This window comes from Ranitomeya imitator, chromosome 7 (genome assembly GCF_032444005.1).
Source record: "Ranitomeya imitator isolate aRanImi1 chromosome 7, aRanImi1.pri, whole genome shotgun sequence".
Classification (NCBI taxonomy): domain Eukaryota; kingdom Metazoa; phylum Chordata; class Amphibia; order Anura; family Dendrobatidae; genus Ranitomeya; species Ranitomeya imitator.
The window spans coordinates 59,005,691-59,032,074 of record NC_091288.1 but is presented as its reverse complement, the minus strand read 5'-3'; the positions used below and the strand labels follow the sequence as shown (position 1 = coordinate 59,032,074).

The 26,384-nt window shown below is 46.0% G+C and overlaps 2 protein-coding genes across 2 annotated transcripts in view; one reads left to right on the top strand and one right to left on the bottom strand.

Moving 5' to 3' along the window:
* USP40 (ubiquitin specific peptidase 40) overlaps nt 1–26,384 on the top strand; it is a 113,858-nt gene that overhangs the window by 41,516 nt on the left and 45,958 nt on the right. Inside the window, exons 11-19 of the mRNA XM_069733301.1 lie at nt 1,127–1,400; nt 1,495–1,576; nt 3,055–3,226; nt 5,385–5,469; nt 5,757–5,827; nt 23,509–23,828; nt 23,969–24,095; nt 24,819–24,876; nt 25,002–25,052. Of these exons, the coding sequence (XP_069589402.1) occupies nt 1,127–1,400; nt 1,495–1,576; nt 3,055–3,226; nt 5,385–5,469; nt 5,757–5,827; nt 23,509–23,828; nt 23,969–24,095; nt 24,819–24,876; nt 25,002–25,052 (1,240 nt within the window). The remainder of the gene's footprint in view (nt 1–1,126; nt 1,401–1,494; nt 1,577–3,054; nt 3,227–5,384; nt 5,470–5,756; nt 5,828–23,508; nt 23,829–23,968; nt 24,096–24,818; nt 24,877–25,001; nt 25,053–26,384) is intronic.
* Nucleotides 15,917–18,317, bottom strand: LOC138645749 (uncharacterized). The gene is made up of 3 exons (XM_069735272.1): nt 17,272–18,317; nt 16,691–17,022; nt 15,917–16,306 (listed from the first exon to the last, which is right to left on the bottom strand). The coding sequence occupies exons 1-3, from the start codon at nt 18,281–18,283 to the stop codon at nt 15,917–15,919; spliced, it is 1,734 nt and encodes a 577-aa protein (XP_069591373.1). The 5' UTR covers nt 18,284–18,317.

Here is a 26,384-nt window from a genome sequence, read left to right as displayed (position 1 = left end):
ATAACAGACATCGGGAGCAGCGGCGGAGACTCCGTGCTGGATCCCAGGAGGTTCATTGAAGCACAGTTTGCTTTTTTTTTTAAAGCAAACTGCAGTCGGAGGCATGGGTTTTCTAAAACCCTTTTTAGACCGCAGTAATTAAGTAATGGTTTATTCCCACATGACATTGCAGGTAAGCACTAGACTTGTTGATACAGGTTTTCTGAATGGGATAGATGCCTCCAATGGTGATTGGGAAGAGTATGTTTTGGGAATAAAGTTGCTCTTTAGCATTCCTATGTATGGAGACTTCTAAATTGCCATACAAAGCCAAAACACACTATTAGAGTATTTGGCAGTATATGTGGGACACTAACTGCTTAGGGTGGATTTTTCCAGTTTATTCTAATTACTGAAATTGAAATGAATTTAACATGTTGGACCGGGTTATCATGTCCTTGACATCTGTTCTGTGCTTTGATTGCAATACTCGACCCACCGCTGGTGTCACCTGAGACAGTTACGTAAGTCTAGGTTAGGAGACCCGCCGGCAGGACCTGGTACTGCGAACTGAGCATGGACCGTATATCATGGACGTGTGAACCCAGCATTATTATATTGAGCAATGTGTACCCACCCTTACATATAATGCTTTTTACATTGCCCTATTTAAAAAAATTGTTCTTTACAATAATTTAGTGAAAAGCTAGAAGGTATTGTAAAGTGAACCTCCACCCCTGCACTGAAAAGTGACTATATGTGTGCCATGTATTCTGGTCCAACATCGTCTAAGATGGCTGTGGCAGTTCCGTGGTGAATGCAGTGGGGAGTCTGGACTTTCCTCTTGTGTGGAGGAATGGTTCAGATTTACCACTGCTCCCATTGTCACTGATATTGCCCAAAATGCCGGTCTCACCTGGTCGAGGCACATCCAGGGCACCAGGTAGGGTGACTATGTATGACAAATGCATAGTCACTTTTCACTGCCATGGAGGTGGGTCGCTGGCATAAAATACTTTGGAGATAATCCTAGATTTTCTGCAAAATTGTTGAATCAATCCCTTTAAAAGAAAAGCTCGGCTAGGCCAGTTCCATGAAATGTAATTTTCCAGATTTTCAAGTGTTTTGTTTGCGCTCTTATTTCTAGTTCCTGCAGAACCATGCCTCGGTTTTTCACTTGAGCTCAGACGGTTCCCTTGTTGGCTTGGCACATTCGGTAAATGGCGCTGATCCACAATGTTGTAAGCCAAGTAATGTAGGGAAAACGGTCTCTGCACAAAGAAGTTCCAGTCACTGGTTCGACTTCAATGACTCGTCAGTACAGGGCATCCAGGAAAAGGACATTGAAAAACAGTTCCAGGGGAAAGAGAGTGCGTATATGCTCTTCTACCGCAGGAGCCAACTGAAGAGACCACAGAAGGGTAATACCCTGTGTAACATGTCACTCGTCCTCTCACATAGTGTCATATCGTGCTGCAATAGTATATGTAATAGAAAATATGCATTTCTTTCTAGCTAAAGGCAATGCTCGGTACGGAGTGCCAGACCACCTTCTGTCCCAGATGGATCAAGCTAATGAGGAGCTGCAGCAGAAAAGGCAAGTTCATGTTTCCAGTTCTCCATTTCTCTTCACTTGTGTCCTATTGATTATCTCTCCATCTCCATTTATGTGCAGACATATTTATAGATGAATAGATTAAAGGTTTCTCCAGCTACATGAAGTGCGTTAAAACAACTTTTTTTTAAGAAAAAAAAATCAATGAAACTTACTGATATACTTTAATGAAGGACAGTACCCCAATGTTGATATTTTAGCGCCCTTCACTGGGTTCAGGAACTCCCCATCTGCATTGATCTCCTCCATTGTGTTTGTGATGTTTTTTTTTAAAGGGGGCGATCTGGCAGTTCCTCAGCTAAGCCAGCCCCCTTCTCTTTACCAAAGATGATAAAGTGACCATCCCCTTTAAAGTCAGTGCATCATCTGCACTAGGGTGGTGTTTTTTGCGTATTCTTACTCAGATTATCTACAGTACATGATACAATCGAAGTGCCCACCATCAGGATGGAAGATTTTAGTTTTAATACAGGCTCTCGTGTTTTGAGCAGTTAGCACATAAGGCCTAACATTCATCGTTCAATTTCTGGATTGTGAAAAATGTAGTCCATGACACAGACCGCAGGACTGAAGGGTCAGGCACGAATGGAGCAGCATGGTCGGGCATGACTGTTGTTTCTTCATTCAGTATTTACAGGAGATTGACATCACTTATGATAGGTTTGGCCATCAGAATTAGATTTGGGAGGATATGACTCCTTGCACTCCTGACAGTCGCCATATTGCGGCACCAGTGAGCATCGCTCTCCCTTAATCGTTCAGCAGGCACAGCTCCAAACATGTTAGTAGATGCTATGGCCGTTATTACTGCTCTGTCTCGTTCACTTGAGTGGGACGAACTGCTTGTAGCTGTAAGTGCTGCGGCCCCTTCAAAGAGCTGACTGGCAATGGTGTTGAAGGTCAGGGACCCATCAGTCTAATTTTAAAGGGAATCTGTTAGCACGTTTTTGCAGCATGTTGTAGAGGCAGAGACCCCAATTCCAGCAATGTGTCACTTACTAGCTGCTTGATGCACTTTTGATAGAATCCATGTTTTTTTCTGTTATAGATTTAGCAGTGGTCAGAACACTGAGCTGTGCATAACCCTGCCCACACCCATGATTGGCAGCTTCTGTTGTACATTATTAGTAAGCTGCCAATCAGTAGTGGGGGTGGGATTACACTGATTAGCTGGACTGCCTTGCACGTGAGATCTAGTCAGGCAATAATAATCTACTGCTGATAAAACACTGATTGTACTTAAACTACAGCACAAAGTCTAATAAGTGACATATCTCTGGAAACACGATCTCAGCCTGCTGACAGATTCCCTTCAATGGCCTATCCTTTAGTCTTGCCATCATTTTGTACATGATGTTCAAAAACATTATGACTTTTTACCACTTAAAACCTGTCAGAAAATGCTTGATGAATTGGCGGCAAAGTGATAAGTGTATTTGATAATATTTGTGTCCATTTAGATTAGAGTCTGACAGGAAAGACTATTCCGTGAGCCTGCGCCTCCACTTATCATCCTGCTACCGCTTGGATAATGGTGCTCTACATCCAGTGACTTCCATAGGAGACAGTACCCTTGAAATCAGCGTGGACCGCCGGGGAAATGTAGAAGGCTTGAGGCAAACTATTTTCCAGGTTATATCATTATTGCTTATTACTAGTGATGAGCGAATACACTCGTTACTCGAGATTTCTCGAGCATGCTCGGGCGTCCTCCGAGTATTTTTTAGTGCTCAGAGATTTAGTTTTTCTTGCCGCAGCTGAATGATTTACATCTGTTAGCCAGCATAAGTACATGTGGGGGTTGCCTGGTTGCTAAGGAATCCCCACATGTACTTATGCTGGCTAACAGATGTAAATCATTCAGCTGCGGAAATAAAAACTAAATCTCCGAGCACTAAAAAATACTCGGAGGTCACCCGAGCGTGCTCAAGAAATCTCGAGTAACGAGTATATTCGCTCATCACTACTTATTACTTATCTGTATATGTTGGTTGAATTGTGTGTGTTCAACATTTTGAAATTCTTTCTTCTTCCTTCCATCTTTTTTTCCTTTGTGGATCTCTATTGTGGTCTTTAAATTGGACAAGACTAATGCATTCTGCCTTTTTTTTTTCCCGATGATCCGTGTAGAAAATTACCCATATGCACTAGCATACCTTAAAATGCTTTGAAAAGTCACAAAAATATTGCGCAACCAGGAGTTGTGCAAAAATGTTGTGACTTTTTCCGCTTTCACACGAAAGCGGCTCTGCTAGGGAGGAGCCAGAACAGGATGGGGCGTGGCTACACCCGCCTATCAGGTTTAGCAAAAGCACTGGCGTTTCTTACTCCAGTCACAGAGAAGATGCGCTGAATTCATTACATGGCGTGCACCTCATTGAATATGGTGCATCATACTCTAGCGAGCCCTTCATTAAGACTGGTATATAGAGCATCAACCTTAAAGGGCCACTGTCACCCCCTCCAGCCGTTATAAACTAAAAGAGCCACCTTGTGCAGCAGTAATGCTGCATTCTAACAAGGTGGCTCTTTTAGTTTTTGTTTCTGTTATTCCCACAATAAAGGTATTTATAATTCTGCTGAAATACCTGTCTTTGTCCATGGAGGCGGGTCTGAAGCCTCCTCTTAGAAGCGCCCAACTGCCGTCAGTCATCTCTTATGTAGATTTTCGCCGCCCCCTCAGCGCTGTTATTGTGTGAATTCCGGCGCCTGCGATCTGCTCTTCTGCCTTGCGCAGGCGCATAGAGCATTATCCGTCCGAGCGCTGGTGCCAGGTTCCTTTCTGCGCCTGTGCGGTCAGTGCGGCCAGCCTGTTACTGAATCCCCGCCCCGCACTGTGTTATGCAGTATGCACAGTGCGGGGCTGGGATTCCTGGGCATGCGCACTGCGCTTGTCAGACACTCCACAGGTCCCCCGCCTTCCAGCGTTGTTCTGTGTGGCTGTTCGAAACGCCGGCAAGGATACCTGTATATTCCGGCAACGCTGAAAGGCGGGGGACTTGGGGAGCGTCTGAGAAGCGCAGTGCGCATGCCCAGGAATCCCAGCCCCGCACTGTGCATAATGCATAACACAGTGCGGGGCGGGGATTCAGTAACAGGGTGGCTGCACTGCCCGCAGAGGCGCAGAACGGAACCCGGCACCAGCGCTAGGACGGCAAATGCTCTATGCGCCTGCGCAAGGCAGAAGAGCAGAGCGCAGGCGCCGGAATTCACACAATAACAGTGCTGAGGGGGCGGCGAAAATCTACACAAGAGATGAGTGACGGCAGTTGGGCGCTTCTAAGAGGAGGCTTCAGACCCGCCTCCATGGACAAAGATAGGTATTTCAGCAGAATTATAAATACCTTTATTGTGGGAATAACAGAAACAAAAACTAAAAGAGCCACCTTGTTAGAATGCAGCATTACTGCTGCACAAGGTGGCTCTTTTAGTTTATAACGGCTGGAGGGGGTGACAGTGGCCCTTTAATGAATCGGCCCCAGAGAAACCTATTCAAAACCCATGAGGAACATGCAGATATGAACATGGACTTGCATTAATGTAAGTGAAATATAGCAAGTTGGAATACATTTCAAGCTGAATATAATGTACTTTGTTCTGCCGTCTAATCGACACCATTTTTCACTTGCATTTTACAGCACATTGTAAATTTCTGACTCCTAAGAAATTCATTATAAATTAATTGTATAATTATAAAAAGCAGGTCTCCCTTATAATGATGAGAATTAAGTGTGTTACTCTCTCTATTCAATGTTTTTTTTTTTAACACCTGTCTTCGCATTTGTTAAAGCTTGTGGATCCATCTGTAGAAGGACATGTTCTGAGCATTGCGAAACTTCTGCCGGCAGGGTTACATGTCTTCCAGGATCTATGCGGTAGGTAATTAAGATAAAATACAATGTGAAAAGCTGATAATATATCATCGGTATTATTGGCGGTATTATTCTTCACCATGCCAAATGTTATATGAAATGATGGCCACCATGTCTCTAGGTTGCTTTATTGCACCCATTTTTTTTTGGAGACAACAAGTTTATTTTCCCAATTCTCTGGATTTTTCTTCTGATTCCTATGTCCAGCCTCCATTCACATGTTAAGACTTTGCATTTGTTGTTATAAGTAAACCTTATTCCTTGTGTTTATATGTTTTGGGCTTTTTTAGATGCTGAGCAGGATCTTGTGAGTGTTGGCGTACATAATGGGTGTGATATATTTGTTTGGGATGGAATGCAGGTAAGGCAAAACTTGAAAACTAATTTCACCACTGGTCCTGTCGTCTGATCCCCACAATCAAATAGGATTTAAATGGATATTTTATATTTTGGAAGTTATCTCCTATCCATGGGTTCGGGGAGAACTTCCTGTTTGCTAGGGGTCCGACCACTGGGACCCTCACTGATCTCAAAAACTGGGGCTCTGAAGAGCTTTGTGTGCATGGAGCGGTGTTTGAGCACTCCACTCCATTCTTTCCTAATGGGAGTGCTGGAGATGCCCAAGAACTGCGCTCAGCTGGTCTTTGGCACTCCCATAATAATGAACGAGGCGGCAGTGTACATGATTGACCACCACTCCTCTCACATGGGGCTCTTCATAGTCCCAATTCTTGGGACCGGTGGGGGTTACAGCAGTCAGTCCCCCAGTGATCGTGAGCTCAATATCTATCCCATAGGTAGGAGATAACTTCCAAACTTGACAATTCCCTTTTCTCCTTCGCCTCATTGGGGGACACAGACCGTGGGTGTATGCTGCTGCCACTAGGAGGCTGACACTAAGTGATACAAAAAAGTTCGCTTCTCCTCTGCAGTATACACCCTCCTGTGGCTCTCAGCTAACCAGTTCTTGCTTAGTGTCCGTAGGAGGCACACGGACTGGTCTGCCATTCAGACCCCAAAAACTCTTTTTACTTTACAACTGACGAATGGGGCAACGGATTCTTTCATGTTCCGATCTCCCCGAACCAACAACAGGCGAGCACGGGAGTGTTACCTCTCCTTATCCTCTCCTGCGACGTGGGAAGCCACTGCCTGAGCTGATTCTAGGGGCGACGGGCCCCTTCAAGGGCACCGATCTCACCCCTTCCTTATCAGACGAGCACTGGAGTGTCACCTCCAGTATCCTCTTCTACAGCCAGGTCTATTGCCGGACATTCAGCCCTGCCCACCAGGTTTTACCCTCGGCTGTTCAGAGGCACTTTCCAGCGTGGCGTCCGAGCAGCCCCCACTGCACCACCACGAAAATAGGATGGTACAAGGAGGCGGACGGTTCCTCTCCACCTCCAAAGGGACAATGGATTGAGGACTTTTCTTATCCCTGCACCGTCCAAACAGCAGCAACAGCAAAGGATCTCTTTCTACTTTGTGACCTGCTGAACAAGGCTGCATACTGGGGTAAGTGCCGGGGCGGTTGGAGGGCTCTGCACAACCGGCGGCTTTACTCCTCGTTTTCCCTTGTTCGGCGCCGTCTGGCTTCAAAATTTAGCCCCCGGCTTCAGGTTTGTGTAGGCCGCAACCCGGAACTCCGCCCCCTGCCAGGCAGCGCTTCAGGCTCCGCCTCCCTTTTCAGGCGCCTCTCATTCAGGACGAGAACTCTATTCTCGGCGGCCATCTTCTTCTTCCTGCCATTTCCGGACACAAGCTCATCCGGAAGTGGCTGCTGCACGCACCCGCGGTATTCAGCACTGAAGCAAGCGCTATTCCAGAAGGGGGACTCAGAATCCAGGTAAGGAGACAGCAATTCCTCCCTCCGCACCCCTTCCCCGCACGCACGGCAGCATAAAGGGACTAGCGTTCCCTGTTTGTTTAATGCTTGCGACCTACAATCTCTGATCTTAAAGGTCGTCCTGCATTTCCTGGTCTTAAGGGTACATGACCGCATCCCCTGGTCTTAAAGGCGCATGTCCAATAGTGGCTGGGCTTATAGGTACATGTCCAGTTTTCCCTGGCCTTAAAGACACATGACCAGCATTCCCTGGTTTTCAAGGTTCCCAAGTTTAAAGAGACACATGACCAGTTTTCTCTGCTCTTAAAGTCATGACCAGCCATAAACCGGTCGCCTTTAACAGAGTACTTAGCTCAAATCAGGAGCCCTCCTCTGCCGCCGATCCCAGATTTTCCCAGAGTACCTAGTTTCCCCCCAAGGGGCTTTGCATCTGGCGTAATCCATGGCTTCTCTGACAAGAGATTGAACCCTCTGGTTTGAAGTGCTTGCAAGACCAATATACTTAGATCCTCCCCTACATGGGAGCTTTAGGCTAGCAGAGGCCTCATGTATTCTAGAAACGGAACAAGACTCCGCATATGATTCAGACATCGACTTGGATCTGGACTCGCCAGAGCCTCTGAACAGGATCGATTCGCCCATTTAGGCCACAATCTCTGTAAATTGACAAGGTCTTCCTCTAGAGCACACAGGGTCCCTCAAAAACGGGAAGCCTTAGGAGTGCATTTGCAATTTTCCTGGACAGCGAGCATCCGGATAAGCGACTCACTGGCGAGCACCATGGTAGCGCAGTGGTAAACACCACGAATAATCACAAATGGACTTGCTCTAGAAATAGACTCTTCTTCAGGCATCATGAGATGCCTTGCCTGGTTTAACTGTTTTTTTAAGGGCGACGGGTCCTTCAAAGGACACCGATCTCCTCACACCAGCATCAAATGAGCACATGGTGTGTTGTCTCCACGTATACTCTGGGCGACAGGTCCTTCAAAGGACACCGATCTCCTCACACCAGCATCAAATGAGCACATGGACTATCGCCTTCACGTATACTTGCGGCGACGGGGCCTTCAAAGGATTCCGATCTCCTCATGTCATCATCAAATGAGCACATGGAGTGGCCGCCTCACGTATACTCTGGGCGACGGGTCCTTCAAAGGACACCGATCTCCTCATGTCATCATCAAATGAGCACATGGAGTGTACCCTCTATGTATACTCTGCTACCACCGGGCCTTATGTCATCCCGGCCCTCCAGGGGACTTGATCCCCGTAGATGTACAGATGCCTTTTTAACGTCCGAGCAGTTCCCGTCTGCATCGCCACTATTTAACGGATGATGCGAGGAGGCGGACGATTCCTCTCCACCTCTCTGTTAAGAGGCTGGTTGATTGAGAGTTCATCCTTTTACCTCTGCACGTTCAAAGACGGCAGCAACTCAAAGATGGGTTCTTTTTCCTCACCAGGCAGATGCAACCGTGCACTTCGCTACCTAGCACCTACCAGTATTCCTGCCCGATGGATCATCTTTTAATAATACCATGGACAGTCAGTCAATGACTCGTTCCGTCTCGCGGCATCGAGTTCAGCGCTTTACCCTTCCTTAGCCCACACGGGTTACCAGACCAACGGTCTACTGGTCGGACACCTTAGCTGCTTTCATATACAGAAAGATTGGAGTAGTGTCCGCAACACATAGGAGTGTCCTATGCAAAATATGCTATACACCTCACCATAGGGTGCTTGGTCTATGAAGTTTTTTGTTACTGATGGTTCCAGTGTTGGTCTATATTTGTTTGTTTCACATCAATTATCTCTCCTCCAGAGACAGTACAGCGGGCCATTCAAATCTCTTGAGCGGGAGGCTTTCTGGTGCACGCCTCTTTGAGTCTGCAGCAAATCCTATTTCATTCAGCTTTAAAAAAAAAAACTCTGTCATGACTGCCTTACAGAGTGGTCACTTATTCGGTGAGTAGTTGGGAGTGTTCCCCACGTGGGCACAAAGGATAGCAGGGTCCTATAGATCCAACCAACAGTGGAAGGGTTGTCCAGGACAGTCTAGATCTGAGGGATCTTGGTTCCAAAAAGAGGACCGAAATGTAACACCGATCCTGGAGCCCTAACTTCTAACAAGCTTTCAAAAGGTCATCCTCCCTTGGATGGAGTTCCCCCACTCGGCCATCACTTAAAAAGGAAAAGCTAGAGTTTTTTTTCTGGCATCCATCGACATTCGGGAAGCTTACCTTCCCAAGTTACGACCTTGCCCTTCGGCTTTGCTACTGCTCCCAAAGTGTTCGCCATTATCATGGCTGCTGTCATGCCCTTCTGACACTCTGGGTGCGTGGCCGTCCTCTCCTATCTGGTCGACTTCCAGCCGTCCTTCCAGGATTACGCTGAGTCGTCTATATACCTTACGATACCCTTCCTCACCCGGGCTGGCGGATAGACTTAGACTGGTCTTCTTCGTTTCCAGCCCAGCAGATACCCTTTTTAAGGACGATCCAGGACACCTCCATAGGGTTGGAATCCTCCCTTGAAACAAGGCCGTGGTCCTTCAACAGGGTGCCCCCTCACTTGGTCACTCATCCCCTAATTCCGTGCCGGAATGGCCATCCGGCAATTCTGGCAAATGCCAGAACGGCCTGTGTGGTCGTGGGCTATCTCTTCTGCTACGTCGTTTAAAGAAGCGGGTCCTCAAGACAGGGCTGAATTTCAGCCCCGGCCCATACCTGCCCTCATTCCATCCGATTTGCTGAGTAGCCTTGGATAGAATAATAGCAATGGAGGCAGTTCTCTTTGCTCCGCTTGCTTTTTTCTACAGGTCAAACAGGTTTCCAACGGGTAATCTTTGAGCGTATTTCTCATCCGGGGGAGATCCCTTCTTCGGGTTCAATGGTTGCTGTACTACGGAGCGTCCCAGCTCAAGGGCTCTGGTTATTTCGGGAATCCAGTCTCCCGATCAGTTTTTTTCTGGGGATCCCAACGGTACCTCTGCGCCTACAGCAGGCCCAATGCTCTCTGGCAGGTCTCCCCATCCAAATTTAGTTGGATATCATCACGGCTGTGCAATACGTCTTTTATCTAGCAGGTACCCGCGGTCAGACACCTTGACCTATGTATCTCACCCTCTCTGATGGGCCGAGATCTATCATGCGGTGATCTCGGCAGTACTCATTCCAGGAGTACAGCTCTGGGTGGCAGCTTCTCCACAGCAGCCAGAGTCTCGCCTCAAGTGAGTGGGAAATTCATCCGGAAGTCTCCCAACATATCTGCCTTCATTGGAGCACTCCAGATGTAGATCGGATGGCGTCCAGCCTGAATGCCAATGTACTCGAGTTTATGATTCAGCTTAGAGACCCAAGCCATCGTAGTGCATGCTCTGGTTCTTCTGTGATGCCAGCTCCTTCACGCCGTTCCCTCTAGTTCTGTGGGTCTTTAGGAAACAGGAAGACCCCAGTGATCCTGGACATCCGCATTGTCCAGGTCAATTCAGACGAGTCTTCGGAGCTGGCGACTCTGTTCCTTCAGATCTTTTTTCCTTATTTCCATCAAGGCAAGGTTGTCCTCAGCCCGTCCTCATTCCTTGTTTCCAAGGGGGTATCGTACTTCCACTGTTACGAGGGCATCTTTCTTCCTTCTTCTCTTTCAGCTCCAGTGCACAAAAAGGAATGGGTGCCCCACTCCCTGGACAATGTGAGGGCCTTGTGCAAGTATGTGTCGAGGACGGCGTCCTTCGAGAGGATGGACACCTCATTTGGGCTTCCTGGCGTTTTTCAGGAAGGGCTTAGCTGTGTCTTCGGCCATGTTAGTCTGGTGGATTCTTTACAAATCCAGACATCCTTCCGTATTAGACGTCAGCCTATTTTCACTCCACTCGATCGATCGAGGTTCCTTGGGTTTCTAGACACCAGGCGCCAGCAAAGCGCATCTGTCAACTTTGCGGGTTCATCCAGCCCGCATGTACCCTTGAAGCACCATAATTCCCAGTCCTCCGCAGACGTGAGTCTGGGCAGGCGGACTCTGCAAGCCGCGGTGGCTCACTTGTAAGTAGCGTTACATAGGTTTTGTTCTGATGTTATTCCTGCCCAGGGACTGCTTTGGGACGTCCCACGGTCTGTGTCCCCAATGAGGTGAAGGAGAAATACGGATTTTTGTGTACTCACCGTAAAATCCTTTTCTCCGAGCCATTCATTGGGGGACACCGCTCCCGCCCTGTTATCATATATAATTTCACATACTATGCTTATATATATATATATATATATATATATATATATATATATATATATATATATATATATATATATATATATATATATATATATATATATATATATATATATATTTTACATGCTATAATCTCATATATAATTTGATATACTATACTCTCATATGTTATTATTGGTCTCCTACTGCTTTTGCACCAAACTGGTTAGCTGAGAGCCAGCAGGAGGGCGTATGCTGCAGGGGAGGAGCTAACTTTTTTGTATCACTTAGTGTCAGCCTCCTAGTGGCAGCAGCATACACCCACCGTCTGTGTCCCCCAATGAATGGGTCGGAGAAAAGGATTTTATGGTGAGTACACCAAAATCCCTATTTTATATACCGTAATAGTGGTCAAATTGTACCTAAGATAGTTGTTCACTTAGTTTATATCGCTCACCTATTTCTCCCTACGCCTCATTGGGGGACACAGACCGTGGTGTATGCTGCTGCCACTAGGAGGACACTAAGTGATACAAAGAAAGTTCGCTCCTCCCCTGCAGTATACACCCTCCTGCTGGCTCTCAGCTAACCAGTTCTTACTTAGTGTCTGTATTAGGCACTTGGGTCTGGTTCAGACCCCAACATTTTTATTTTATTTTTTACTTTTCTGTAAATTTTTATTTTTAATTAACGGAGTGAAGGTGGCGACAGATCCTTTCAAGGTTCTGATGTCCCCCGATCAACAGGCGAGAACGCAGAGTGTTGCCTCCCTGTACCCTTTCCTGCGACGTGGGAAGCCATGCCTGAGCTCACTTCAGGGGCGACGGTTCTTTCACGTTCCCGATCTCCCCACACCAGCAGCAGGCGACCACATGGAGTGTCGCTTCCATGTATCCTCCCCTGGAGCCAGGCCTATAGCCGGACTACTGGCCCTGTCCACCCGAGGGCTGAACAGAGGCCCCTCTCTATGGTGTCCGAGCAGCCCCCACTGTTCCACCACTGTTAGAGCGGATGGCACAAGGAGGCGGATGGTTCCTCTCCACCTCCCTAACAAAGGGATGGTGGATTGAGGTTTATCCCTCTATCCCTGCACCTGCAGCAGAACAGTAGAGTGCGCGCGCTTTCCACGGCGCTGAAGCCCAGTCATCGCGGCGGCTCCATGCCGGGATGCGCACCGATGGTAAGTGAATCAGTGATGGGCCTCTGCAGTGGGATATTCACATGCTGACAGGCAGCCTCAGCCATGGCTTCCCTGTGGCCCACCTCCCTGAGGTAACGCTCCGGCCGGCTGCAAAAATTTAGCCCCCGGCATCGGCCGATATGTAGGTCGCATCCCAGAAGCCGTGCCCGCACTATGGCGTGCTAAGGCGGCTCACCCCACCTTTTCTGGCGCTTCCCTGGCACGGGAGCGATCGCTTCCCTCAGCAACGCTGGTATTGATAAGAAAGAGAGGGGGCACCACAGATTCCAAGGGATCCAACCAGGTCTATATAATATGAACCATTTCAAAAAAGAAGAGAAAGAAATAGACCAAAAATCGGGGATCACCGGAGGCACGGATCAAGTAAAAAAAGGGCAAATTTTATTCAAAAGTGTATAAACGGACACAGAAAACCACATAGAGCACACATTAAAAACATTTAAAACATTGGTCATCCATGTCAGGGGTCCCCAACTCCAGTCCTCAAGGCCCACCAACATGTCATGTTTTCAGGATTTCCTTAGTCTTGCCCAGGTAATAATTGCATCACCTGTGCAATGCAAAGGAAATCCTGAAAACATGACCTGTTGGTGGGCCTTGAGGACTGGAGTTGGGGACCTCTGATCCATGTGACCTATACATGGTACACTTAGGCCCAAAATAGAGCCATCCCCCTGTATGAACCAACTCCCCAGTATCAATAGATGACAAATATAAAGAAAATCCTAACTATTACCGAGTGTGATGTCTATGTGAACAGCACCTTATTTTATCATACAAAAAATATATTGAAAAAGAGAGCTAAATGGCAAGTACACAAATAGTCATATAGCTACCACATTCAGCATATGTCATAATGACTTGTAAGGAGATCCACAATGCCTAGATGCACCATGTTATAGTGAAGGCAGTATCCATGGTGCAAACACATAAAAAAAAAAAAGAGTCATCTAGACATGAACCCCAATTGCCATAGAAATGAATAAAGATACATATGGAGGTGCAGATAACCAGCCCAGCTGAGGGCACAATCAGGTTCAAAGACTAATAAATCTATTAGCAGAGTAAGTACGAGACTCAATGTGCCAAAGCTGCAGAGACTCCCATGCTGAAGAGGCATGCACACAGTTACCAAAGCCTCTGGGGCTAGATGACCAAAGCTCAATCACGGCATGTAAAATAGAGCCAAGGGCTGCTGGACACACTCAGGACCACCTGGGGAGTGGAGACAGGGGGTACGCTGACCCGACGCGTGTCGCCACACTCAGTGGCTTCGTCAGGGGTAACTCCTGTCAGTGTACTGCGTCCTAATATACTAGTTAATCACTTAGGAAATAGCTGCAGCTGTGCTGCTTACCAGAGAAGCATGTAGTCAGGAAACATGGAGGTGCCTCCCCCAGTGTCCAGGGAGAGCTGCCAGCACCTGCGCACACAGGCTTATCTCCTGTGTATTGTCTGGTCACACCAGGTTGTCAAGGGTGCCTGGCAACACCCCGCCCACCCCACATCATCGGATCTCCAACACAGTTGCAATGGGAGCACAGACGCTTGGGCTGGTACATCCCTGCGCCCCCTGGTGGAGTATTGCAAATACTTATGAATGTTTCAGTTCTAAATGCACAAAAACATAGCAAAAGGACAGTGGTGCGCATAACTATGAGGTGGCCTGTGATACCACACAAGATTGTATCCCCACAGAGTAAATTGAGCTCGCTGCATACATGAGCTCCATCCATTACATGTTATTGCACCCAAGCAGCAAGAATTCTGTGCCTGTAGTGTATCACCATACTTTGTATACAGGGTGCCGACAGACACCTTTAACCCCATGCGTGCCACCGCGCAGGGGAGCAGAAAAGTGGCACAAAAATGTACATAGCAAATGCCACATTTAGATCAAGATGCCAGAGGGGCCCAGCAACATTCCCCCCATACCACATCATCAGGTCTCAGGCAGAGTTGTCATGAGCGCATGGACACTTGAGCTGATGTGCGTCTTTGTGCCCCATGTTGGTGCACTACAGGCTCTTATGAGCATTGGATTGCAAGTGCCCAGAACCACCGTAAGCCTACAGATATACAAATACCAGTGAGGCAACATATAGTTTCGTATAGGATAACGATATCTCATTAGATAAGCCTCGGCACATTCAAAGTAAGTTATCATAGCTGCGTGCAGGGGCTTCACCTGTCACATTCCATTGCACCTAGGCAGCAGTTATGTAGCTGCATAGATGCATAGATGCCACACCTGTAGTATTTAGGACATACCCAGACATCCAACCCCACGCGTGTCATCGTGCAGGGGGGCAAACAGGTGTAAAAAATGTGCATTGCCAGTGCCCCATACATTGCCACATCGGGTAGAACCATAACTTTGTTAGAATGGAGCACGTAGTATAAAGCATGCTCTTCCAGTGCCCCAATCAGGACTATTACAAGACTTAAAGACTCCATACCTTATGTGCAATATCATATCATAGACACTCAAGTCATGCTATAACTCAGCCAGCATTGGCCCTATATGGGATTGCTGGGATTCCCCAGTTACACTTTGTCCAACCCCAAAAGTCTTAATCAGGGTGCAAATGTGGGCTCCCATCACGCTCCAGGCAAAATTGCCCGGGGCACGTGGAAACCTATGCTCACTGTATGTCAACACCAAATACGTCATTACAAACCAGTAATGGTAGACTTAAAATGGCTGGAAAGCATGACAAAAATAAATATTTACATGTAAAATTGCTGGTTTAATAAAGCAACCTAAAGCCTCTTTCAAGGGCAGAATAATATTATATATATATACATATTCCATGTAAACTCAAAGTGGGCCACAGATGGAATGTGGCACTACTACAAAAAGACAAAATCACTGCAGAAGCACCAATTATCAAAAGATATTTGGACATGCAGGTCAAGGGCATACGGTCTGGTGTTGTTGACAAAGACATCACATATAGAACCAGCAGGAGTGATACTAGTACGAAAGGTGCTTATATTAAATTAGAGTCCTAGTAGTGCTGTTCACATAGAGATCCAAATTCTACCTAGGCTACTGCAAGTTATTGCTAAACAGAAGACCTAGTTCAAAATATAAAAGTGATGAATGATGATAACAAAACCAGAAACATATAAAGCGTTCCTAGACATAAAGAGGCAACAAAGCAACGCACCAATAGTGGGCATGAACGAGTCTTTCAGGATTGCTTATAGAACCCTGTAAATAAAAGGTCCTCATTAAGGCCAAACGGAGCTTTACAGTTCAAATTGAAGATCCATTTGGACTCGCGTCTTAGCAATTCCAACGTGATGTCTCCCCCTCTGATGTCTGATTGGACCAACTCCAGGCCCATAATTCGTGTTCCCCTATGTTGGGAGTTGTGTACAGATAAATAATGCGAGGCCACCGAGGACAAGGTTTTCCCCCTTTCCAAGTCTTTCTTTGCTGTGGTGATGCTTGAGAAGTGCTGCTGTATTCTCTTTTTCAGTACTTGAGTCGTCTGACCAACATACGTTTTTGGACACGGACAGATAAGAGCATAAATCAGATTCCGTGTTTTACAGTTGAAGTAGGTTTTTGTCACCACCTGAAATGAAGAAGGGGATGGAATGAGAGTCACATCATTGTTGATAAATGGGCAAATGTTGCAGCTGCCACATGGAAATGTCCCAACGAGTTTAGTCACTCTGTTTAGCCGAGTTGTTGGGCGTTTAAAGTGGCTATGGCTCAGAGAGTCCTTAAGGTTTTTTGGTCTTCTGGCTATCAAGGTTGGCTGTGTGGAGATGTGTGATTTAAGTTTGGGTTCGCTACGTAAAATCCCCCAATATTTAGTGAGTATCTCTCGAACCTCCCGCCACTGGTTATTATAAGTTGTAATAACACCCAGAGGTTTATAAGGTCCCTTCACACGGGGCTGCAATAAATCCCCTCTGCCCGCATCTCTCGCTGCAGTGTAGGCACGTGCAATTACCTTTTTTGGATAGCCTCTATCCTTGAACCGGTGGGTAAGATCCTGTGAGTGCATCCGAAAATCTTCTTGGGTACTGCAATTTCGTTTTATGCGATAAAATTGCCCTTTTGGAATCCCTTTTCTTAGATGCTGTGGGTGAAAACTTGAAAATTGTAAAAGGCTATTGGTAGCCGTCGGTTTACGATACAGAGTGGTATACACGCACCCATCCTTAGGGTAAAGCTTGAGATCCAAGAATTCCACTTCTCTCTGTGACAGGTGTGAGGTCAGCCGTATATTCCAGGGGTTTTGGTTCAGAGTCATAATGAATTGATGACATTCTTCCAGGGTGCCTGTCCAGAGAAACAAGATATCATCAATATAACGATACCATTTGATGACATACATGGAAAAAGCCTCCAGACAGTACACCCTGGTTGACTCCCACCACCCCAAAAAGAGGTTTGCGTACGAGGGCGCACAACGTGCGCCCATCGCAGTACCTCTGGCTTGCCTATAGAAAACCCGGTCGAACACAAAATAGTTTTTATCGAGTACAAATGACAGTAGATCAAGCAAAAAGGAATCATGTAACCTGTCACCTGTTGTGTTCTGGTCCAAAAAGAAGGCAACCGCCTGAATCCCCAGATCATGCCGTATGCAAGTATATAGGGACTCAACGTCCAGTGTGACGAGGTACACATCAGGTGGAACACTCAGGTCCTGTAGCTGTTGGATCAAAAAAGTGGAATCCCTAACGAAGGAGTCCAAGGAGGCAACAAGAGGCTGTAAGAAAAAATCAATGTAAGTACAAGGACGCTCCAAAAGTCCCCCTATCCCGGACACAATAGGTCTACCTGGTGGTGTCTGTACGGATTTATGGACCTTTGGAAGTAGATAGAAGGTTGGTACTCTCGGATGGTGATTAGTCATAAAATCTCTCTCGCGCTTGTTTATAATACTCATGGTGAATGCCGAATCCAGAAGGCGATCCAATTTGGCTTTAAATACATCAGAGGGGTCCGAAGGAAGGACCTGATAACAATCGGAATCTGACAGTTGGCGTCTAGCTTCATCCAGATACAATTCAATAGGCCATAAAACCAAGTTACCACCTTTATCAGCCTCGCGGATGACAAAGTCTCGATTTGAACCAAGTTTCGCAATAGCTTTTTCTTCGGCCTTATTAAGATTTCTCCCTTTATTAGGGTCTGGTTTTAGGCCCTGTATCTCATCACATACTGCATTAAAAAAGCTCTGGATGGCTGGAAAAAAAGACAAGGAAGGTGTAGCCTGTGAAGGTAACCTACCAGGGAACTTTTTCTTCTTTTGATGTCCTCCTTCATTTTCCTCCAATAGGTCCAAGAGGTCCCTAAAAACTTGTCGCTCTCCCATGGGTAAATCATCCAAAATGGATGGTTGATGATATAGCAGTTTGAACGCCAACTGTCTGCAGAAGAGATAGACATCCTTTATGACAGTAAATTTGTCCATAATGTTGGTAGGGCAAAAGGAGAGTCCCCTCTCCAATACCGAGATCTCTACATCAGACAAAATATAGGAGGACAAATTAATAATGGAGAGCTTACCAGATTGTACTGGACCAGCCGGCATTGTGGGCACATCTATCGTTTCCTGTTCTGTCGTGTCTCCCGTCTGTATTTGGGGGACCACACCCTGTAGTTCTTGTTCCGTTTTCTTTTGGCCGTGTCTCCTCCTTCGGCCCCTCCGGTTATGCCTTCGGCCTCGCTTTGTTCGGACGATAAAAAATCGCTTGATGTAAGTTCATGAAGGTTCGCTATACTTTTATCCATTGGCACATTGAGGTTCGTACCTCTCTTGTTGCCCTTATGTGTCCATCTATATGCTCGCCCATTTTTAAAATCCAACTGATCTCTTTTAAATTTTTGCTTCTTACCCCCTATAATGTCTTTTTCAAATTTATCAATTATATCCTTCAGCTGGCCCTGAAATGGCTCAACTAAGGTTTTTTTGTCAAACTTTTCCAACTTAATTTCACTAGTCTTTATTTTCTCTTTAATAGCAGACAAAATTACCCGATCATGTTCAATAAGCATCTCTATGAGGATATTTGAGCACTTCAATAAGCCGTTCTCCCACGTATTTTGGAAGTTGGCATCTGCTTCCCAGGCCGGAAAAATTTGGACTCTAAGTCCTCTGGGCACCAGGCCCACCTTTCTGTACTCCTCCAACGTTTTTATGTTCCACCATGTTTTGGTGAGTGACTTATGCAATCCAATTAATTCACTAGATACTCCATGAAAATCCAGATCCTCATTACCACTAATGGCCACATTGAGGGGGGTATCCTCAAAGATATTACCCATTTGACTATTCCATGCTGCTTCCCTAGCTGCCAGATCCATGCCAAAAATTGCTACAATAATATACAATATCTATCCAAAAAATAAGTCAATCAGTTATAGAAGACTATCAGCGTGCCACGCCCAGAAAATGCGGGAGAAAAACAGACAGCCGCATACAAACTGAAGGCTTGATAAGAAAGAGAGGGGGCACCACAGATTCCAAGGGATCCAACCAGGTCTATATAATATGAACCATTTCAAAAAAGAAGAGAAAGAAATAGACCAAAAATCGGGGATCACCGGAGGCACGGATCAAGTAAAAAAAGGGGGGCTGGTATTGCTTACGCCGGCTGCAGAAATTTAGGCCCTGGCTTGGGCCTATTCATGGAAATCACGAGGCTCTGCCCACATCACGTCTGTGGCCCCGCCGCCCAATTTGGCACCTCTCGCTCTCAGCGAGACTTTACCACCTCTGCAACTCCCGGTGGCCATCTTGGTCCACTCTGCCGACACACACACACACACACACACACACACGCGATTGTTTTGCATTAAAGGGGCACAATGACTCTGCAACCGGGTAAGGAAGTACTGCTCTCTTCCCCTGCATCTTCCCCCTGTACTTAACATGACCAGTATTTCCTGCCACATGACCAGTATTCCCCGGTCTTAAATGCACATGACCAGTATTCCCTGGTCTTAAATGCACATGACCAGTATTACCCATTCTTAAAGGCACTTGACCAGTATTCCCTGGTCTTAAAGGCACATGACCAGTATTCCCTGGTCTTAAAGGCACATGACCAGTATTCCCTGGTCTTAAAGGCACATGACCAGTATTCCTGGTCTTAAAGGCACACGACCAGTATTCCTGGTCTTAAATGCACATGACCAGTATTCCCTGGTCTTAAATGCACATGACCAGTATTACCCATTCTTAAAGGCACTTGACCAGTATTCCCTGGTCTTAAAGGCACATGACCAGTATTCCTGGTCTTAAAGGCACATGACCAGCATTCCCTGGTCTTAAGGGCATATGACCAATCTGTAGCCGGTCACACTAAATGAGCTCAGTTGCCCTCCGCCGCCCTAGCTTATCCCAGAGTACCTAGTTCCCTGAGTGGGTTTCGTCACTGCCGCAACCCATGGATTCTCTGACAAGAGATTGAATACCTTCGTGAACCCTCTGTGGCTCGGAGTGCTCACAGGAACGATATAGATGTCCCTTTCCTTCATGTGAGCCGTCAGCTAGCAGGGGCCACAAGTATTCTAGAAACGTACAGGCGCCTAGAAAACGGAAGTTTCATTTCCTGATCCCTCACCAATGATTTGCTGAGATCAAGTCTCTGAATATGGATCGGATATTTCCTTGGTTCTGGACTCACCAGAACTTCAGAAAAGGATGAATTTGCCTATTTATATCATCAACCAATCTCTGTAGATTAACGAGGGCTTCGGTTCTACTCTATATCACGCAGTGTCCCTCATGAGGAAACTAAACTCCCTCGCAGAGCATTTACCATTCACCCGGACAGGTAGCGTCCGGATAAGCGATCCACTGGACAGAAACCTCTGCAAGCGCGGTATCCTTTTTCAGCCAATATGCAAACACACGGGGTGTTCCCTCCCTAAGACATGAGATGCCATGCCTGGGCTGATTCTCTTAAGGGCGTCGGGTCCTTTTAAAGGACCCCGATCTCCCCACACCAGCAATAGACGAGCACATGGAGTGTCGCCTCCATGTATCCTCTTCTACAGCCAGGCCTAATGCCGGACAACCAGCCCTGTCCACCCAGGGACTTTAACTCTGTGGATGTACAGAGGCTCCTTTTTTTTGGCGTACGAACACCCCCTCTGCATCTCCACTATTTAGCAGATGAAGCAAGAAGGCGGACTATCCCTCTCCACTTCCCTGTTAAGAGGATGGTGGATCGAGGGTTCATCATTTTATCTCCGCACAGTTAAAAAAGAGCGGCGATAGTAAGAGACGGTTTTTCCTCCTTGCATTCTGCAACTTGGCATATTAACCGGGTAGAATCTCCTGTGGTATACCTACCAGTATCCGATGGGTCATCAATTAAAAATACAACCAACTGTCAGATAGCAAATCTAGTTTGTCTATATCTCTTGCAATACCCTCTCTCTCCTGGGCTGGCAGCTAAACTTAGACAAGTTTTTTCCTCATTTCCAGCCCAGCAGATATCCTTTTTGAGGATGATCCTGGAATCTTCCAGAAGTTTGGTGATTCTCCCTTGAGACAAGGCCGTGGCTCTTCAACAGGAAGCTCGTGCACTTGTTCACTCATCCCCTCATTCCATTCGATTTGCTAGTAGTGTTTTGAGGAAAATTGGTGACAACAATGGAAGTGGTTTCCTTCGCTCCTCTCGTTTTCTGCAGGTCAATCAGGCTTTCAGAGGGTAGTCTCTGACCTCCTTCCTCATCCTGGGGAGATCCTTTCTCCCGGTTATTAGTGACTACCGATGCCAGTCCTCTCCTCCTGATCATTGTTCTGGGGATCCGAAAGTACAGTTACTTCTACAGCAGGTCCACTGCCTTCTGGCGGGTCACCCCAACCGATTCAATCGGGCAATCCCACGTCTGTGCCATACGTCAATCATCTGGCAGGTAGGCAGGTACCCACGGTCAGGCGTCATGGCCGAGGTACCTCACATTCTCTGTTGGGCCATGATCTATCATCTGGTGATCTCAGCACTACACATCTCAGGTGTAGAACTCTGGGCGGCGGACGCTGTCAGGGTCCCGCCTCATGTGAGTGGGAACTTCACCCGGAAGTCTTCCATCAGATCCGTCTTCTCTGGAGCACTCCAGATGTAGGTCGGATGGCATCCAGACTGAACACCAATGTACTCTAAGTTCATGGTTCTGCCTCCAGGTCCAAAAGCCATCACAGTGCATTCTCTGGTTCTTCCATGGTACCAGTTTCCTTCACCCCTCTTCCACTACTTTGGAGATCTTTTCGGAAGCAGGAAGGGCCCCAGTGATCCTTGGGAGATCCGCACTGACCATGTCAGGTTTTTTCTCATTTGCTGAACTAGACTTCCTCGCAGGGAGTCTTCACAAGTGGTTCTTCCCTATCGCATACCGTTAGATCTTTGGGACCTTAATGTTCCTGGGATTCTTACAGTAGACTCCTTTTGATTCGGACAGACTTTTCTATCAGGGAACATCGCCCTTTTTTCTCTGCGATCTCCTCATCGTGACGAGTCTTCGGAGCTAGCCGCTCTGTTTTTTCAGACCTTTTTTCCCTTATTACCATCAAGGCAAGGTTGTCTACAGGCCATCCCTGTCCCTTGTTACCAAGGTGGTATTGTAGTCCCACAGTTATGAGGGCATCGTTCTTCCCTCATCTCTTTCGGCACCAGTCCACATAACGGAATGGGTTCCCCATATTCTGGACGAAGTGAATGCTCTGAGTAGGTACGTCTTGAGGACGGCGTCCTTCCAAAGGTTGGACACTTTATTTGGGCTACCTCTCTGTCAGAGGACTGCTTCCTGACGGTTACAGGAAGGGTTTAGCCGTTTCATCTGCAATGTTAGCTTGGTGGATTTGTTACACCATCCAGGAATTCTTCTGTGTTAGAGGTCAGCCTATCTCCCTGTCTATCAAGGTTTCTTGGGTTCTAGGCACCAGGCGTCGGCAAAGCACGCCTGCAAGCTTGCGGGTTCATCCAGTTTGCATGAATTCTTGAAGCAGTATCATTCCCAGACTTCCACAGATGTGAGTCTGGACCAGGGGACTCTGCAGGCCGCGGTGGCGCACTTGTAAGTAGCGGTTACACAGGGCCTGATCTGATGTTGTCCCCACCCAGGGACTGCTTTGGGACGTCCCATGGTCTGTGTCCCCCAATGAGGCGTAGGAGAAATAGGGATTTTTGTATACTCACCGTAACATCCTTTTCTCCGAGCCAATCATTGGGGGACACAGCTCCCACCCTATTATTAGCTTGTGCTTGTTTTATAATTGACATGCTATACTCTCATATATATAATGTGACATGCTATATGCTCATATGTTGTTATTGATCTCCTACTGCTTTTGCACCGAACTGGTTAGCTAAGAGCCAGCAGGAGTGTGTATACTGCAGGGGAGGAGCGAACTTTCTTTGTATCACTTAGTGTCAGCCTCCTAGTGGCAGCAGCCTACACCCACGGTCTGTGTCCCCCAATGATTGGCTCGGAGAAAAGGATTTTACGGTGAGTACACAAAAATCCCTGTTTTTAGGATAGGTGATCGATATCAGAATGATGGGTGTCCAGCACCCGATACCACCACTGATAAGCTTCAGCCAGCTCCAACAATGACCAGATGTAAAGGTCTATTGAGCTGGAATAGCACAGCTCTGTACGCTGTAAATTGGCAGCTATTGGGCTCTTCAGCTCACCTACTATTCAGATGACTTTTCTTTAATCATGAGCTTTATAGTGGTAGGTCTTTTTCCCATGATTGCTCTGTTGCAAATGTACTTAAATCTCCTTTTATTTGTAATGCAGGTTGGAGGTCTGTGTGTGCAGAGTGGACCCGAATTTGCTCCTCTTCTTCTAACAATTATGCGTCCGTGTAAAACCGAAAACAATGGTTGCTCGCAGAAATACTCAGAAAGTCAGAGAGTTTTCCCTTCCAACTTTCAGTTGAAAGACCTGCAGCAGACATTAGCTGGTAGCCCCTCAAAAGAGTCGTTATTGTGCTCCCCGTCCACAGAAACCAGCGAGGGCTGGAGTGTTTTTGCCATAGAAGATATGAGCAAAACCCTGAAAATGTTGGGCCTTAGAGATGGAAGCTCCCTACTTCTGCTAGATTCTCAAGAAGAGGGGTAAGAACTCGCCATATGTAATGTTACATATACATTTCACTTATATTACACATAGGGACTTATTCTTCACATATTACTGTGGTTGCCGCAGTATATAAAATATGATTGCCAAGACACATGTGGATAACTTTTCATTCTAGGGAAATGGTTGTTGCTGCGGGAAAAGAGATGACTGTTGACCTCAGCTTAAACTACCTGAAAGTCCAGGACTGGTGCGGCTCAGAGTCTCAGAAGAGAATCGTTCAAGTTAAAGCAGACCCGGACTCTGTGAGTAGCGCAGATCTGATATTCTTAGTTAAAACGGTTACACTGATATCTGACCACTAAGTATAAATGTAATTTCCTTGGGAAATCTGTAACAATGTAATATAATGCAGCTATAACCTCACCTTGCATGGAATATATGTGTTAGAATTAAATGCAATAAATGAGAAAAAAAATTTGAGCTGCCCTGTTCCGGCGTCCAGTCTGGTCCATCACAGGTTGGACCAGGGCAGGAATCACTTTTGTGCCAGCAATCCTCTACATATCATCCTGAGGTACATATACCGCTTATTGGGCCCTACAGGTGACCCAATCAGACAGTGAACCAGTGGAGTTTTAATCTTTGTTTGCTCATCTCTATTAAATACTTACAGTATGTAAATATGTTACATGTTGCATAGCACATATAGTTGCATGTTTTGGCAAAAACTTTTAAATGAGATTTCCCTACTGTCACATCGGAGTATGGATGCCTTACACATTAGATTATATAACTGATTTTGCGTCCTCAGTCATTTACTCCTTGGAAAATTAAGCTGCTGCCAGAGCTTGTAAATGATCAGTTCTTGAGAAATGGCTGCCAGCAAATCAAGTGTTCGGTCTATAACTATCTAAGGTATGGTCATCTGTCAAGTACCTTACCAACAGAGCTTACAAGATAAACTTTAAGAAGTAGAAGAATAATAGAAAAAGTATTTTGCAGCTTTTTTTTTTTTTTTTTTCCAGACTATCTTAAGTATCCGCAGAAAAGCAGCAGAACTGTTGGAACTTCCTGGAGATGCTGGTAAGCCTTTCAGTTATGCATTAACATTTCTTTTATCGTACAGCTTTGCCCTCCCCCTAATGAACCTGGCTTTTGTTGTATGAAAAAAATTAATTCCACTATTTGGATTTTTTTATATATATAAGGTGACACATGCCTCAGACCTGTGCATAAAAGCGGAAAGCTGCTCCCACCAGGTGAGAGATATGACCATCTATGCCCATTGCTAATGGTGCAAATTACCGGTATCTGAACCTTTGCAAATGTTGTAAGTCAAATGTGGTCAGAGATGGATGCAGATAGAAGTAAAGCCTTTCTAAAAACAAAATACAGTCGTGGCTAATATTTTTAAGAGTGACACAAGTTTGGTTTTCACAAAGTTTGTTGCTTCAGGTTTTATAGTGTCAATTTGCATTAACTGTAGATTATAAAGAGTGATCATATAAATTGCAAACTAATTAGTTGCCATGAAAATTAACTTAATCAACCCCTTTTTCACTGATTTTCAGCCCTGCCACAAAATTACTTGCTTAGATCATATAAGTGCTCTTCTCGCTAGCTCGGGGGGGAAAATGTTTACTGAGGGCAAATCTGATATCACTCTGCCATACTGTTTGAATTTACTGATGTGGATATACCATGGTTTAGGGGCTATGCTGCTGGAAAGAAAAATCATCAACCAATGCCAATGAGGTTTATTATTTCAACATGTTTTGGTGCGGAATATTTGTTTTTTGTTGTATTTTTTTTCTCTGAATAATTGCATTGAAACGAGTTGAAATAAAAAAAAAAAAACGTTTTCAGCGCCAGTAGAGGATTCTTCTTTCCAGTAGTGCAGCCCCTATACAGTCTATATCCATATCTGAAAATTCTCTTGGAGGATTTATTCTCCGAGCCATAGAGCAGCAGCAGCTGATGTCTATGGTTTTTACAGGAGTTGTGCCTTTGCACAACGACGTTCTGCACCTGTTTTCTCCCATTTTGCTATTCCACCATTTTGTGCACTTTTGGGTTCCACCCTAGCTCATCCCTCATCATTTTTTAAAAAACATGAAAAATCATTGTGTATGAAATCACTGTTTTCTGTTAACTATGGTTATCTCCAAGGAAACTCATGCAGTCAGTGTTGTTTTGCGTCAGATTGGCTTTACAAGCAACAACATTGTTTGATTTCCTCTAAATCAACCATTCATTGGACCTTCAAGAAATTCAAGGAGATCGGTTCAATTGCTGTACAGGAAACTTCAGGTCATCCTAGAAAGTCCAACTATTGCCGGAACCATCTCTTAAAGATGAATCAGCCTGGTGATCAATCAAGTAGCAGTGCAGAACTTGCTCTGGAATGGCAGCAGGCATCAGTACATCTGCATGCAGAGTAAGGTGAAGGCTTTTGAAGGCTGGCCTGTTGTCAAGGACAAACTCACATTTTGCAGGAAGTACAAGAATTAGACTGGGGTAAAGTAATTACCTGTGATTCAGCCCTCTTCTCTTCCAAACGTTTGGAACATCTGTGAGAATCATCATCCAAA